Raw genomic sequence first — 14,040 nt, 5'->3', positions numbered from 1 at the left:
TTGCAAAGATCTTACACTTCTGGTGAGGTGGGTTAAAATCTGCTATAGATTTCAAAGGATGCTTTAAAACTCATAAAAAAGACATTAAGAGTTGAATAATAATAATAAATAAAAAAATAGAGCAATATCTAATACTACAGAACTGATATATTTTTCTAAATCCTATACAGTACGGCCTTGCTTCCCGGTGTTCCGCTTCTCGGCAATCCGCCAATATGGCGGTACTGTTGCCTGACTGCATTCATGTTTCCACGTATGTGCAGCAGGGAACGCTGACTCCGCGCATGCGCAGAACGGAACGCAGACTCTGCACTTGCGCAGAATGCAGCATTCTGTGAGGGAGGAGGGCCGGGAAATCGCTGGTGAACATAGCATTTGTGCGCTCTGCACAAAAAAAGTTATGTTCCACTTTTCGGCAATTTCCGCTTTTCGTCGAGGGCCTGGAACCGAACCCGCCGTGTGAGTGGGGCCCGCCTGTATAAGATTTCACATGTTTTGCTGCTTTAAAGAATAAATCTACAGAGATTAGGGCATTTACAGCAGGGAAAAAAACCGACTCAGTATCTTCAACATAGTATCACTGCCAATATACACTATTACATAGACTATACATAGACTGCCCTATGTATGTAGTAGGATTCCTGGAAGTCTCTGCAGTGGACACTGTATCTTGAATAGAAGCCAGCACTAGGGTTGTCTCCTGATTTGTTTTAAGGAGATACTCAGCATTGCGCCCTTACAGAATGCCTGGTTACCCCGTATTCCTGCTTTCTTATTATCGCACATTTTAAGTACTGCAAACAAACCAGGAGTCTGGATGCAGAAATAAATAGCAATGAAATGTGTCACTATTTAGTTTTATGGCCCTCCCTAAAGGCACTAGCGTAATGCTTTGCACAGCTTGCTGAGCAGCTTGTACAGGTTTTGCTCAGTTCAGGACTCGGGACCCATTTTATCCAACATACCCTTGTTGTATCTACTTAAAAAGTGTGTTTTTCACTTAGTGCTTTTAAAAAACACACGATTCATTCTTATCACCCAGTCGCAAACTTTTTATTGTTGTCTAGGCTGACTCTGCTGGCCAAGACTGCAGTGCAGAGCGGTACTGTGTACTGTATGTGTTGTTTTAGCTGCAGGATGCTCCGGTCAATGTCAGTTCATCTGGCCTTCGGTCAGGAAATGCTGCTGTATCATCTTACAGGCTGGGTGTGGGACTTTCAAGTCCTAAAACAAGTCCTGTGGGTAAAATGTTCTCTGTGCTTATGCAGCAGTGCTAGATTTCCTGTTATCTGTCATCGGCAAGTGTACCTTTTGTAGGAAACTTCTTATCTGGTTTCAAACCGTTCTTTTCTTTCTCATAACAACACCAATTTTGAAAAGTGCTGATACAGTCAGTATTTAAGAAATAGTTCAATATACTGTAAATTAGCTTGATGCCACCATGGCACACTTTTGTAATAGTATAACTTTTTACTAAAAGCTAATTTTTAAAATATATTTATTGGGTTCTTCTCTTCTTATTGAGAATAATGCACAGTGAGTATTAGTTAAAGAAGGACACTTTTCTTTAGTCTTTAAATTACCCATGGAGACTGCGATGGAAGATACAATAGATATGTTCAAAAAAGTTTGGACATCTTTTTAAAAAGGAAAGGTATACAGGGATATACCAAATAAGTAAACATGGGAAGGATGTTGATCCAGGGAGTCATCTAATTGCCAATATTTGAAGTCAGGAAGGAATTTATTTTCCCCTTTAGGAGATATCATTAGATGGTGTATCACGGGGGGGGGGGGGGGGGGTAGGTGGGGTTGTTTGCCTTTCTCTGGATCAATATTCAATATTCTGTAAGTACGGATATAGGATGAAGTATCGGTCATCTAAATGTAGGATAGGTTGAACTTGATGGACTTATGTTTTTTTTCCAACCTCATCTACTATGTAACAATATGTAACAATATGTAACAATGTATGACATTTTTTTTAAATCTAGATCTTTTATAATAATGGATGTTTATTATAAGGATGACATAGCACAATGTCATACCAGTTATACCACTATATACCAGCCAGTTATACCACTATTCCACTTTACCAGCAGTTTAACTATTAGCCACATTAGCACCTTGATTATAAATTAAATTACCATTGTTTGCCACTTTAAAGCTAGTGAACAACGTGGATAAAATGTGATTGTTCCTAATTTCCAAATGAGGAAATCTATAGGTGTGGGCGAGTAGGGGAGCGATTTCCAGCCCCACCGTCATAGGCCTGTGTCTGCCAATTCTGGGTATCAGTACATGATATCTTCTTTTTGTAGTGAGTATGTGAAGCTATTTGGTGAAGGCATCGGGAGTTATGGGTAGGGTGACCATATGTCTCAGTTTGGTCGGGACGGTCCCGTATTTTCATTAAACATCCCCGGTGTCCCGATAATTCTCTCCAAATCGTTAAAATGCAACTGTTTTTAGCTTTTCCCTGTATGGTCCCACCCTCCTTCTGTCTCTGTGAGTTCTCCCCACTTACCACTTAGATTGTAAGCTCTTCGGGGCAGGGACTCCCTTTCCTATTGTTTTGTGTCTGCAGTGCTTATTCCCATTATGGGTTATAACATTATCTCACGTGCATTGTATAGCGCTGTGTACATGGATGGCGCTATATAAATAAAGACATACTTACATACATTCTTAAAACTGTAAAAATAGCCACTGGACAGTCTGATCACCCTAGTTACGTGGCTCTTTAATCTCATTACCCTAGTTACGGGGCTCTTTAATCTCATCACCCTAGTTACGGGGCTCTTTAATCTCATCACCCTAGTTACGGGGCTCTTTAATCTCATCACCCTAGTTACGTGGCTCTTTAACCTGATCTCCCTAGTTACGTGGCTCTTTAACCTGATCTCCCTAGTTACGGGGCTCTTTAACCTGATCTCCCTAGTTACGGGGCTCTTTAACCTGATCTCCCTAGTCACGTGGCTCTTTAACCTGATCTCCCTAGTTACGGGGCTCTTTAACCTGATCTCCCTAGTCACGTGGCTCTTCAACCTGATCTCCCTAGTTACGGGGCTCTTTAATCTGATCTCCCTAGTCACGTGGCTCTTTAACCTGATCTCCCTAGTTACGGGGCTCTTTAATCTGATCTCCCTAGTTACGTGGCTCTTTAACCTGATCTCCCTAGTTACGTGGCTCTTTAATCTCATCACCCTAGTTACGGGGCTCTTTAATCCCATCACCCTAGTTACGGGGCTCTTTAATCTCATCACCCTAGTTACGGGGCTCTTTAATCTCATCACCCTAGTTACGTGGCTCTTTAACCTGATCTCCCTAGTTACGTGGCTCTTTAACCTGATCTCCCTAGTTACGGGGCTCTTTAACCTGATCTCCCTAGTTACGGGGCTCTTTAACCTGATCTCCCTAGTCACGTGGCTCTTTAACCTGATCTCCCTAGTTACGGGGCTCTTTAACCTGATCTCCCTAGTTACGGGGCTCTTTAACCTGATCTCCCTAGTCACGTGGCTCTTTAACCTGATCTCCCTAGTTACGGGGCTCTTTAATCTGATCTCCCTAGTCACGTGGCTCTTTAACCTGATCTCCCTAGTTACGGGGCTCTTTAATCTGATCTCCCTAGTTACGTGGCTCTTTAACCTGATCTCCCTAGTTACGGGGCTCTTTAACCTGATCTCCCTAGTTACAGGGCTCTTTAACCTGATCTCCCTAGTTACGGGGCTCTTTAACCTGATCTCCCTAGTTACGTGGCTCTTTAACCTGATCTCCCTAGTTACGTGGCTCTTTAACCTGATCTCCCTAGTTACGGGGCTCTTTAACCTGATCTCCCTAGTTACGGGGCTCTTTAACCTGATCTCCCTAGTTACGTGGCTCTTTAACCTGATCTCCCTAGTTACGGGGCTCTTTAACCTGATCTCCCTAGTTACGAGGCTCTTTAATCTGATCTCCCTAGTTACGTGGCTCTTTAACCTGATCTCCCTTGTCACGTGGCTCTTTAACCTGATCTCCCTAGTTACGTGGCTCTTTAACCCGGATCTCCCTAGTTACGAGGCTCTTTAATCTGATCTCCCTAGTTACGTGGCTCTTTAACCTGATCTCCCTAGTTACGGGGCTCTTTAACCTGATCTCCCTAGTTACGTGGCTCTTTAACCTGATCACCCTAGTTACGGGGCTCTTTAACCTGATCTCCCTTGTTAGGGGCTCTTTAACCTGATCTCCCTAGTTACGGGGCTCTTTAACCTGATCTCCCTAGTTACGTGGCTCTTTAACCTGATCTCCCTAGTTACGGGGCTCTTTAATCTGATCTCCCTAGTTACGGGGCTCTTTAACCTGATCTCCCTAGTTATGTGGCTCTTTAACCTGATCTCCCTAGTTACGTGGCTCTTTAACCTGATCTCCCTTGTTATGTGGCTCTTTAAAATGATCTCCCTAGTTACGTGGCTCTTTAAAATGATCTCCCTAGTTACGTGGCTCTTTAACCTGATCTCCCTAGTTACGGGGCTCTTTAACCTGATCTCCCTTGTTACGTGGCTCTTTAACCTGTTCTCCCTAGTTACGTGGCTCTTTAACCTGATCTCCCTAGTTACGTGGCTCTTTAATCTGATCTCCCTTGTTACGGGGCTCTTTAACCTGATCTCCCTAGTTACAGGGCTCTTTAATCTGATCTCCCTTGTTACAGGGCTCTTTAACCTGATCTCCCTAGTTACGTGGCTCTTTAACCTGATCTCCCTAGTTACAGGGCTCTTTAACCTGATCTCCCTAGTTACGGGGCTCTTTAACCTGATCTCCCTAGTTACGTGGCTCTTTAACCTGATCTCCCTAGTTACAGGGCTCTTTAACCTGATCTCCCTAGTTACGGGGCTCTTTAACCTGATCTCCCTAGTTACGTGGCTCTTTAACCTGATCTCCCTAGTTACGTGGCTCTTTAACCTGATCTCCCTAGTTACAGGGCTCTTTAACCTGATCTCCCTAGTTACGGGGCTCTTTAACCTGATCTCCCTTGTTACGTGGCTCTTTAACCTGATCTCCCTAGTTACGTGGGTCTTTAATCTGATCTCCCTTGTTACGGGGCTCTTTAACCTGATCTCCCTAGTTACGTGGCTCTTTAACCTGATCTCCCTAGTTACGTGGCTCTTTAATCTGATCTCCCTTGTTACGGGGCTCTTTAACCTGATCTCCCTAGTTACGTGGCTCTTTAATCTGATCTCCCTTGTTACGGGGCTCTTTAACCTGATCTCCCTAGTTACGTGGCTCTTTAACCTGATCACCCTAGTTACAGGGCTCTTTAATCTGATCTCCCTAGTTACGTGGCTCTTTAACCTGATCTCCCTAGTTACGTGGCTCTTTAACCTGATCTCCCTAGTTACAGGGCTCTTTAATCTGATCTCCCTAGTTACGTGGCTCTTTAACCTGATCTCCCTAGTCACGTGGCTCTTTAACCTGATCTCCCTAGTTACGGGGCTCTTTAATCTGATCTCCCTAGTTACGTGGCTCTTTAACCTGATCTCCCTAGTTACGGGGCTCTTTAATCTGATCTCCCTAGTTACGTGGCTCTTTAACCTGATCTCCCTAGTTACGGGGCTCTTTAACCTGATCTCCCTAGTTACGTGGCTCTTTAACCTGATCTCCCTAGTTACGTGGCTCTTTAACCCGGATCTCCCTAGTTACGAGGCTCTTTAATCTGATCTCCCTAGTTACGAGGCTCTTTAATCTAATCTCCCTAGTTACGTGGCTCTTTAACCTGATCTCCCTAGTTACGTGGCTCTTTAACCTGATCTCCCTAGTTACGTGGCTCTTTAACCTGATCTCCCTAGTTACGTGGCTCTTTAACCTGATCTCCCTAGTTACGGGGCTCTTTAATCTGATCTCCCTAGTTACGTGGCTCTTTAACCTGATCTCCCTAGTTACGGGGCTCTTTAATCTGATCTCCCTAGTTACGTGGCTCTTTAACCTGATCTCCCTAGTTACGTGGCTCTTTAACCTGATCTCCCTAGTTATGTGGCTCTTTAACCTGATCTCCCTAGTTACGTGGCTCTTTAATCTGATCTCCCTTGTTACGGGGCTCTTTAACCTGATCTCCCTAGTTACGTGGCTCTTTAACCTGATCTCCCTAGTTACGTGGCTCTTTAACCTGATCTCCCTAGTTACAGGGCTCTTTAATCTGATCTCCCTAGTTACGTGGCTCTTTAACCTGATCTCCCTAGTCACGTGGCTCTTTAACCTGATCTCCCTAGTTACGGGGCTCTTTAATCTGATCTCCCTAGTTACGTGGCTCTTTAACCTGATCTCCCTAGTTACGGGGCTCTTTAATCTGATCTCCCTAGTTACGTGGCTCTTTAACCTGATCTCCCTAGTTACGGGGCTCTTTAACCTGATCTCCCTAGTTACGTGGCTCTTTAACCTGATCTCCCTAGTTACGTGGCTCTTTAACCCGGATCTCCCTAGTTACGAGGCTCTTTAATCTGATCTCCCTAGTTACGTGGCTCTTTAACCTGATCTCCCTAGTCACGTGGCTCTTTAACCCGGATCTCCCTAGTTACGAGGCTCTTTAATCTAATCTCCCTAGTTACGTGGCTCTTTAAAATGATCTCCCTAGTTACGTGGCTCTTTAAAATGATCTCCCTAGTTACGTGGCTCTTTAACCTGATCTCCCTTGTTACGTGGCTCTTTAACCTGTTCTCCCTTGTTACGTGGCTCTTTAACCTGTTCTCCCTAGTTACGTGGCTCTTTAACCTGATCTCCCTAGTTACGTGGCTCTTTAATCTGATCTCCCTTGTTACGGGGCTCTTTAACCTGATCTCCCTAGTTACAGGGCTCTTTAATCTGATCTCCCTTGTTACGGGGCTCTTTAACCTGATCTCCCTAGTTACGTGGCTCTTTAACCTGATCTCCCTAGTTACAGGGCTCTTTAACCTGATCTCCCTAGTTACGGGGCTCTTTAACCTGATCTCCCTAGTTACGTGGCTCTTTAACCTGATCTCCCTAGTTACAGGGCTCTTTAACCTGATCTCCCTAGTTACGGGGCTCTTTAACCTGATCTCCCTAGTTACGGGGCTCTTTAACCTGATCTCCCTTGTTACGTGGCTCTTTAACCTGATCTCCCTAGTTACGTGGGTCTTTAATCTGATCTCCCTTGTTACGGGGCTCTTTAACCTGATCTCCCTAGTTACGTGGCTCTTTAACCTGATCTCCCTAGTTACGTGGCTCTTTAATCTGATCTCCCTTGTTACGGGGCTCTTTAACCTGATCTCCCTAGTTACGTGGCTCTTTAATCTGATCTCCCTTGTTACGGGGCTCTTTAACCTGATCTCCCTAGTTACGTGGCTCTTTAACCTGATCACCCTAGTTACAGGGCTCTTTAATCTGATCTCCCTAGTTACGTGGCTCTTTAACCTGATCTCCCTAGTTACGTGGCTCTTTAACCTGATCTCCCTAGTTACAGGGCTCTTTAATCTGATCTCCCTAGTTACGTGGCTCTTTAATCTGATCTCCCTAGTTATGTGGCTCTTTAACCTGATCTCCCTAGTTACGGGGCTCTTTAACCTGATCTCCCTAGTTACGTGGCTCTTTAACCTGATCTCCCTAGTCACGTGGCTCTTTAACCTGATCTCCCTAGTGACGTGGCTCTTTAACCTGATCTCCCTAGTTACGTGGCTCTTTAACCTGATCTCCCTAGTTACGGGGCTCTTTAACCTGATCTCCCTAGTTACGTGGCTCTTTAACCTGATCTCCCTAGTTACGTGGCTCTTTAACCTGATCTCCCTAGTCACGTGGCTCTTTAACCTGATCTCCCTAGTTACGTGGCTCTTTAACCTGATCTCCCTAGTTACGGGGCTCTTTAATCTGATCTCCCTAGTTATGTGGCTCTTTAACCTGATCTCCCTAGTTACGTGGCTCTTTAACCTGATCTCCCTAGTCATGTGGCTCTTTAACCTGATCACCCTAGTTACAGGGCTCTTTAACCTTATCTCCCTAGTTACGTGGCTCTTTAAAATGATCTCCCTTGTTACGGGGCTCTCTAACCTGATCTCCCTAGTTACGTGGCTCTTTAATCTGATCTCCCTAGTTACGTGGCTCTTTAATCTGATCTCCCTAGTTACGGGGCTCTTTAACCTGATCTCCCTAGTTATGTGGCTCTTTAACCTGATCTCCCTAGTTACGTGGCTCTTTAACCTGATCTCCCTTGTTACGTGGCTCTTTAACCTGATCACCCTAGTTACGAGGCTCTTTAACCTGATCTCCCTAGTTACGATGCTCTTTTATAACTACTTTATGAGCTCAAGGTTATTTACAGTTTTACTGCAAAATATTATAGGGGCGATAATAAGACTGAAATCCTAGTTACAATTCTCTCTCTCTCTGTTCCCAAAAGCAAAACACATCCAAAATAAACAAGAGGGTTCATTTACAGTCATGTACAACTATGTGGAAGTTCCCGTTTCTGGATGTATTTGTTTACAAATTAAATGCACTGGAATTTTCAATATTCCTTGTGGGAAGATCAGTTCAGGATTTCTAAAGCAGGGGTGGCCAAATCCAGTCCTCAAGAGCTACCAACAGGTCCGGTTTTCAGGATACCCCGGCTTCAGCACAGGTGGCTCAATCAGTGGCTCGGTTGACTGAGCCACTGATTGACCCACCTGTGCTGAAGCAGGGCTCTCCTAAAAACCTGACCTGTTGGTAGCTCTTGAGGACTAGGGTTGCTAAAGTTTTCTATGCTGCTGCCTCACTGTGCAAACCTAAGCGATATGTTTGTTCCCAAACGAAGCTCGTACTTGTCTGTCTCTCTGTCTTATGAAACCCGGTCAATTTTAACTTGGTCTTTAGGAAGAAGAGGAAGAAATCAAACTTGAAATAAACATGTTGAAGAAGTATTCCCATCACAGAAATATTGCAACATACTACGGAGCTTTTGTAAAGAAAAGTCTAGCAGGACAGGACGATCAGCTTTGGGTAATGGTTTATTTTGCTTATTTTTCATACATCACAATGTAAATCGGTGAAGCCCATTGACGTAGAATGTAATATGTGAGTCACATGACTCCTTCCTATTCTTTCTATTGGCCCTGCTGAACTCACAAGATGGCGGACATGGAACAAGATGGCGGGCGTGGAACAAAATGTGAGCATAACTTGATCCTAAGAGATGCAAACATCGAACAAGGGTACATCCCCACCACATGTGCAACACAAATATAAAACAATCCTTGCCTCCATGCATTCTGATGTCTGATTACAATTATATTGTTCAAACATTATATCCCATTAAGGATTTTAATTCTCACGTGTGCAAATATAGGTGTCCTTTCTCCGATCATGTTCTAAAACTAAGGAAGGGTTTAGTTTCCAAAACGTTATTACATCCAGAGGCAAGATATTCTACTCCAGGCCTGCACAACTCCAGTCCTCGAGGGCCGCAAACAGGCCAGGTTTTCAGGATATCCCCACTTCAGCACAGCTGGCTCAATTAGTGGCTCAGTTATACTGAGCCACTAATTGAGCCAGCTGTGCTAAAGTAAGGATATCCTGAAAACCTGGCCTGTTTGCGGCCTTCGAGGACTGGAATTGTGCAGGCCTGCGGTCTACTCTGACCTTTAGCTCTATAACTGTTCTTAACAATGCTGCCTATAATTTCGAAATAATCAATGTTTTGCTAACTCTTTTTACTGGGACGTGTGAATATTATGAAACGTGAAGCTTATTTGACCAATAATATTTTGTGTGCACTGGCTTATTTTCTTTATTGTCTGAAAACGTGCCAAATATACGCAAATAAGATTATAGATTTATCCTGAAGTATTAACCCTTGATTAATTCCATGCATTTCAATTGTTTATATTCACAGAGCCGCTATAATAATGCATGTAACTGTTTGGCTGATATTACCTCCCTGAATCTATCTTGTCATGGTTGATAATCTATAGGTGAAGGAAGAAGAAAAAAAAAAACAACATCTAGCTTAGTACACATGAAAAGTGCAGTTGAAAAGGATGAAGAAAAATATTAGCTCGCAAACCATAATGATCGGTATTGAAAGTCAATGAAAGAAGACAGGAGAAAATGCAAGTTATGGGTCCAAAAACAAACAAACACTGCAGTTCTTTCCCTCTTAACTTGTATAGGACGGGGGTTCTCGACTCCAGTCTTCCAAACCCCGCCCCTGCCCCCAACCCGGCAGGTTTTAAGGATATCCCCGCTTCAGCGCAGGAGGCTCAATCAGTTGAGAACCCCTGGTGTCCAACATTCTTTTTTTTAATGTCACTATTCTGTAGTAGTGGTTCCTAACTCCAGTCCTCAAGATCAAGAACCCTCCGCCAAGTCAAAATTTAAGGATATCCCAGCTTCAGCACAGGCGGCTCAATCAGTGGCTCGCTCATTTTGATTGTGACACCTGTGCTGAAGCAGGGACATCCTTAAGGACTGGAGTTGGGAACCACTGTTCTCTAGAACAATGCTAGCAGGTACTTCATCTGATGAAATATAATCCTATGATGCTGCATAGACCAGACATAACCCAAAGATAACTGGGTAGGTATAGGATTTTCTATAAGGCACACATGTTACCCCCTTGAGAATGAGTGGAACACATTTCTCAGTACTGCAAGCTTCAAAAAGCTTGAGGATATTAAAATAGGAAAATACTATGTAGGTGATTCAGTGCAAAGCATGGAATCTGCCTCCACCACATTTCCATCCATATGGATTATATAAGTATCCACTTGAAAACGAATTATGGCTTGAATGGTTCCATGCAGTTTTTGTGAGTCAGCAACTTTAAATGAAGTTAATAAGTGTGTAGAGCTGCCATTAGCTACAGTACAGTGTATCAGATGTCTTGGTGCACATCACATGTTGGCACAGAAAGGGAAGTTCCTTAACCCCGCGTGTGCTGGAGAGGCCTGTAACGCATTTATATGATGTGCAGCATGCATGGCAAGTCAATCCAGCACTGAATGGGTTAAAATTTGTGCCAAGTGGATGGGATATGAGCACAGGTGTTTTAGGCAGGTGAGTAGGATGCAGTGCAGAAGCTGTTTTTATACAATTTTGTCATTAAATTAAACAGATTGAAGGTGAACACTTTGGCATGTTCATACACTGTAAAGATTTTCTGTGTATGTTTTGGGGTGAATTACTTACAAAAAAGGTAAAACATTAAAATATCAAGATATTAAAAAACACAAAATCAACTCAGTGCCCAATGAAACGTAACATAATCTAAGGATTTTAGGCCTCATGATGTAGGCTAATGATTTAATTAAAGTGTGGGTGGCTGGCGCATCAAAAACAGATCAGTCCCATAGAAACGTGTGTATCCGCCTGGACCTCTGCACTGTGACTAATCATTAATACAGCATCCCTTGCAGGGAATAGGGACTAGTACCTAGTGCCCACTGGCACATATATGTAGTACATAGATTGTCCCATAGACTGATTTAAATCATAGCATGAACCCACAAGGGTAACTCACTGTTCAGCTTCATCCTCCAGTGCGGTCCTATTGCGGTTCCTCCTTAAACGGCGTGCTGATCCACCAACGAGATGAGCAAAAAGCAGAAAAGGCACACGTCCCGAAACGCGTTGGTGTGGTGCTTTTTGCTGCTGTCTGGGGGTGATGTTTGATCCGAAACCAATCCAGTATTGGCAAAAGTAAAAACACTAATTTGTTTTTAGAACCACGACCAAAATAAAAACATTAAACATTTTTAGAACAAAAACACCTGTCAAAGTGCCCACCATGAGTACCTTTGAGAAGACTAACATGAGATGACGTTCAGCTCCTTGTGACCTTGGGCAAGTCACTTTATCTCCCTGTGCCTCAGGCACCAAAAACGGATCGTAAGCTCACCTGGGCAGGGACTGTGTCTGTAACAATACTATGTGCTGTGTACCGCGTGCTGTACTGTAATTGTGACGCGCTTTGAGTCCCATCGAGAGAAAAGCGCTATATGAAATAAAGGTGTTATTGTTATTACATTTTGAGACCATCTATTTTATTCCTAACTCAATTAGGTCACCTGTTATTACTGATAATCTACTTTTTTATAGCTGTATTATTTAGAAAAAGCTGAATGCCTCTTATTGCCCTTGCAGCTGGTGATGGAATACTGTGGCGCAGGTTCGGTTACAGACTTGGTCAAAAAAACAAAGGGAAACTGCTTTAAAGAAGATTGGATTGCATATATCTGCAGAGAAGTCCTCCGGGTAATTTCTGTAACCTCCATGTCAGGGATTAATCTATTAACCAATATTGATTTATCCATAAGCATACCCCTCGTCTTCATGTAATGATTGGCATTATCGTAACACGGAAACCCCTATAGAGTTGAGATAAAGGTTTTTTTAAACTAAATATCAACACATAACATGTAGGAAGAGCAATGAGTGTGGTTTGAGGATTTTTAAGCAACATCTTATATTTTCATTGAATAAGTGCAAGTTTCCTAATGAGTGTTAATCACTTAATAAAGGTGATTTTGCATGACTGGACATCCATTTATTCAGCAAAGGAAACAACTTTTCCCAATGATCTTCATCAGAGGTCACACTGTATGTCCTCCTCTAATGTTTTATAATGTCTCCCTTGTATAATGTAACTTTAATACAGTCCTGTAACAATCTGAGGTTTGGCTGTTCTGTTAATAATCACTATTATGGGCTACACGGGATTCTGTAAAGGGAAGTTTTGCTCAGTACAAGTTCTTGAGAAGAGCAGTGCAAAGATGTACATGGTTCACGAGGCTAAGAAAAGCCAATGACAAAATCTTCATACAGTATGCACTCATAGTAACAGTCCTATTTTCAATTAATTCACATGCCATTAATTTGCCTAATTACGTGTTTTTTTCAGGTTCACTCATTCAACCAAAGGGGGTAATTGTCAGCCACAAAACTGTGAAGCCACATTCTGGCCACTAGTTTAAGCAGTGGAGATCTTGCAAATGGTGCTAGAATTATACATGTAGCGTAGGGTTTTCTTACAAGCAGTTCTTTCACATCATCATGTACTCACTTTTGAAGTAAGGCTTATTCACTCTCCCAATAGCTTCATTACATTTGATGGGGTCTAACTTATTACATTTAGAATCACTCTGTTAAAATGTCACTTCGTGGTCCAAGAATCTGAAATCCCATCAACTTGTCACCATGGAACTGCTGTATTTACAGCTGCAATCAGTGTAAACATGATTTAAGTGTTGTACATTTATGAAATTAGTTACTAACAGATGTTGTGATTTGTCTGTAATATCATATAAACCTTTTCTTACTGGTGGTCCCAATGCAAAAGCGTTGTTGGACCTTGCAGCTATTAGGATGCTGAAACACAACAGAAGATTATCCTTCTTCGTGTAATCATTTGCCAGTGTTAAACTGTTAGTGTTATTTGCTTGGATTCTTTTCATTCAATCAGTAGCTCCACGGAACACCACCCACTGCTGGGGGGTGGAAACCATGAAGAGTTCAGGCCATGGAATACCAGTCTGCAGAATCCTTGTCTTCCCAGGGTTCCTTGTAGTTAATTATTCGTCGTCTATACATCACAGCCTTAACATTTCAAGTGTCAGGAATCCTTTAACCAGGTGTCTTATTGTGACTTACTGGTTCTTATCTGGCCTCTTCTGCACCAGTTCCCATGATACATTTAACCCTAAATTTGCCCCCAGGACATACTTGAAAAACGAGAGGTAAACCTCAATGTGTTTTCTTTCCTTGTATAATATTTTTTTTTATAACTAAAACGAAACCTTTACATTAAAAGTCCATTAGTCGTTTGCCGTTTTCTGCAGAGCGAAGCTTACATTGAGTTGTTTCTGTAGGGTTTGGCTCATCTGCACTCTCACCATGTAATTCACCGCGATATTAAAGGACAGAATGTTCTTCTCACAGAAAATGCAGAAGTGAAGCTAGGTAAGTTTCTTTTTCTTTATTGGAAACCAGTGAAAGTGGCTACTGAATAAGCGTCTTGTCTCGTGGGGGAGATGATTGAACATTTAACTACTGTACAGGTGAATTGGAAGCATCATTCCAGTT

The 14,040-nt window shown here is 42.8% G+C and overlaps 1 protein-coding gene across 4 annotated transcripts in view; it reads left to right on the top strand.

Annotated features, from left to right (window-relative positions):
- Positions 1 to 14,040, top strand: part of NRK (Nik related kinase) — a 125,042-nt gene that overhangs the window by 33,307 nt on the left and 77,695 nt on the right. For 2 of the 4 annotated variants that reach the window (XM_075573320.1, XM_075573319.1), the window contains exons 4-6: positions 8,836 to 8,961; positions 12,103 to 12,213; positions 13,827 to 13,917. In XM_075573320.1, coding sequence (XP_075429435.1) covers positions 8,836 to 8,961; positions 12,103 to 12,213; positions 13,827 to 13,917 — 328 coding nt within the window. Of the gene's footprint in view, positions 1 to 8,835; positions 8,962 to 12,102; positions 12,214 to 12,325; positions 13,695 to 13,826; positions 13,918 to 14,040 lie in introns of those variants that run through there. The other 2 variants (XM_075573321.1, XM_075573322.1) reach the window with 2 other exon arrangements.

The sequence above is a fragment of the Ascaphus truei genome, chromosome 16, assembly GCF_040206685.1.
Source record: "Ascaphus truei isolate aAscTru1 chromosome 16, aAscTru1.hap1, whole genome shotgun sequence".
In the NCBI taxonomy this organism is placed as follows: domain Eukaryota; kingdom Metazoa; phylum Chordata; class Amphibia; order Anura; family Ascaphidae; genus Ascaphus; species Ascaphus truei.
The sequence above is the reverse complement of the archived record's forward strand: the minus strand, read 5'-3'. Positions and strand labels throughout refer to the sequence as shown.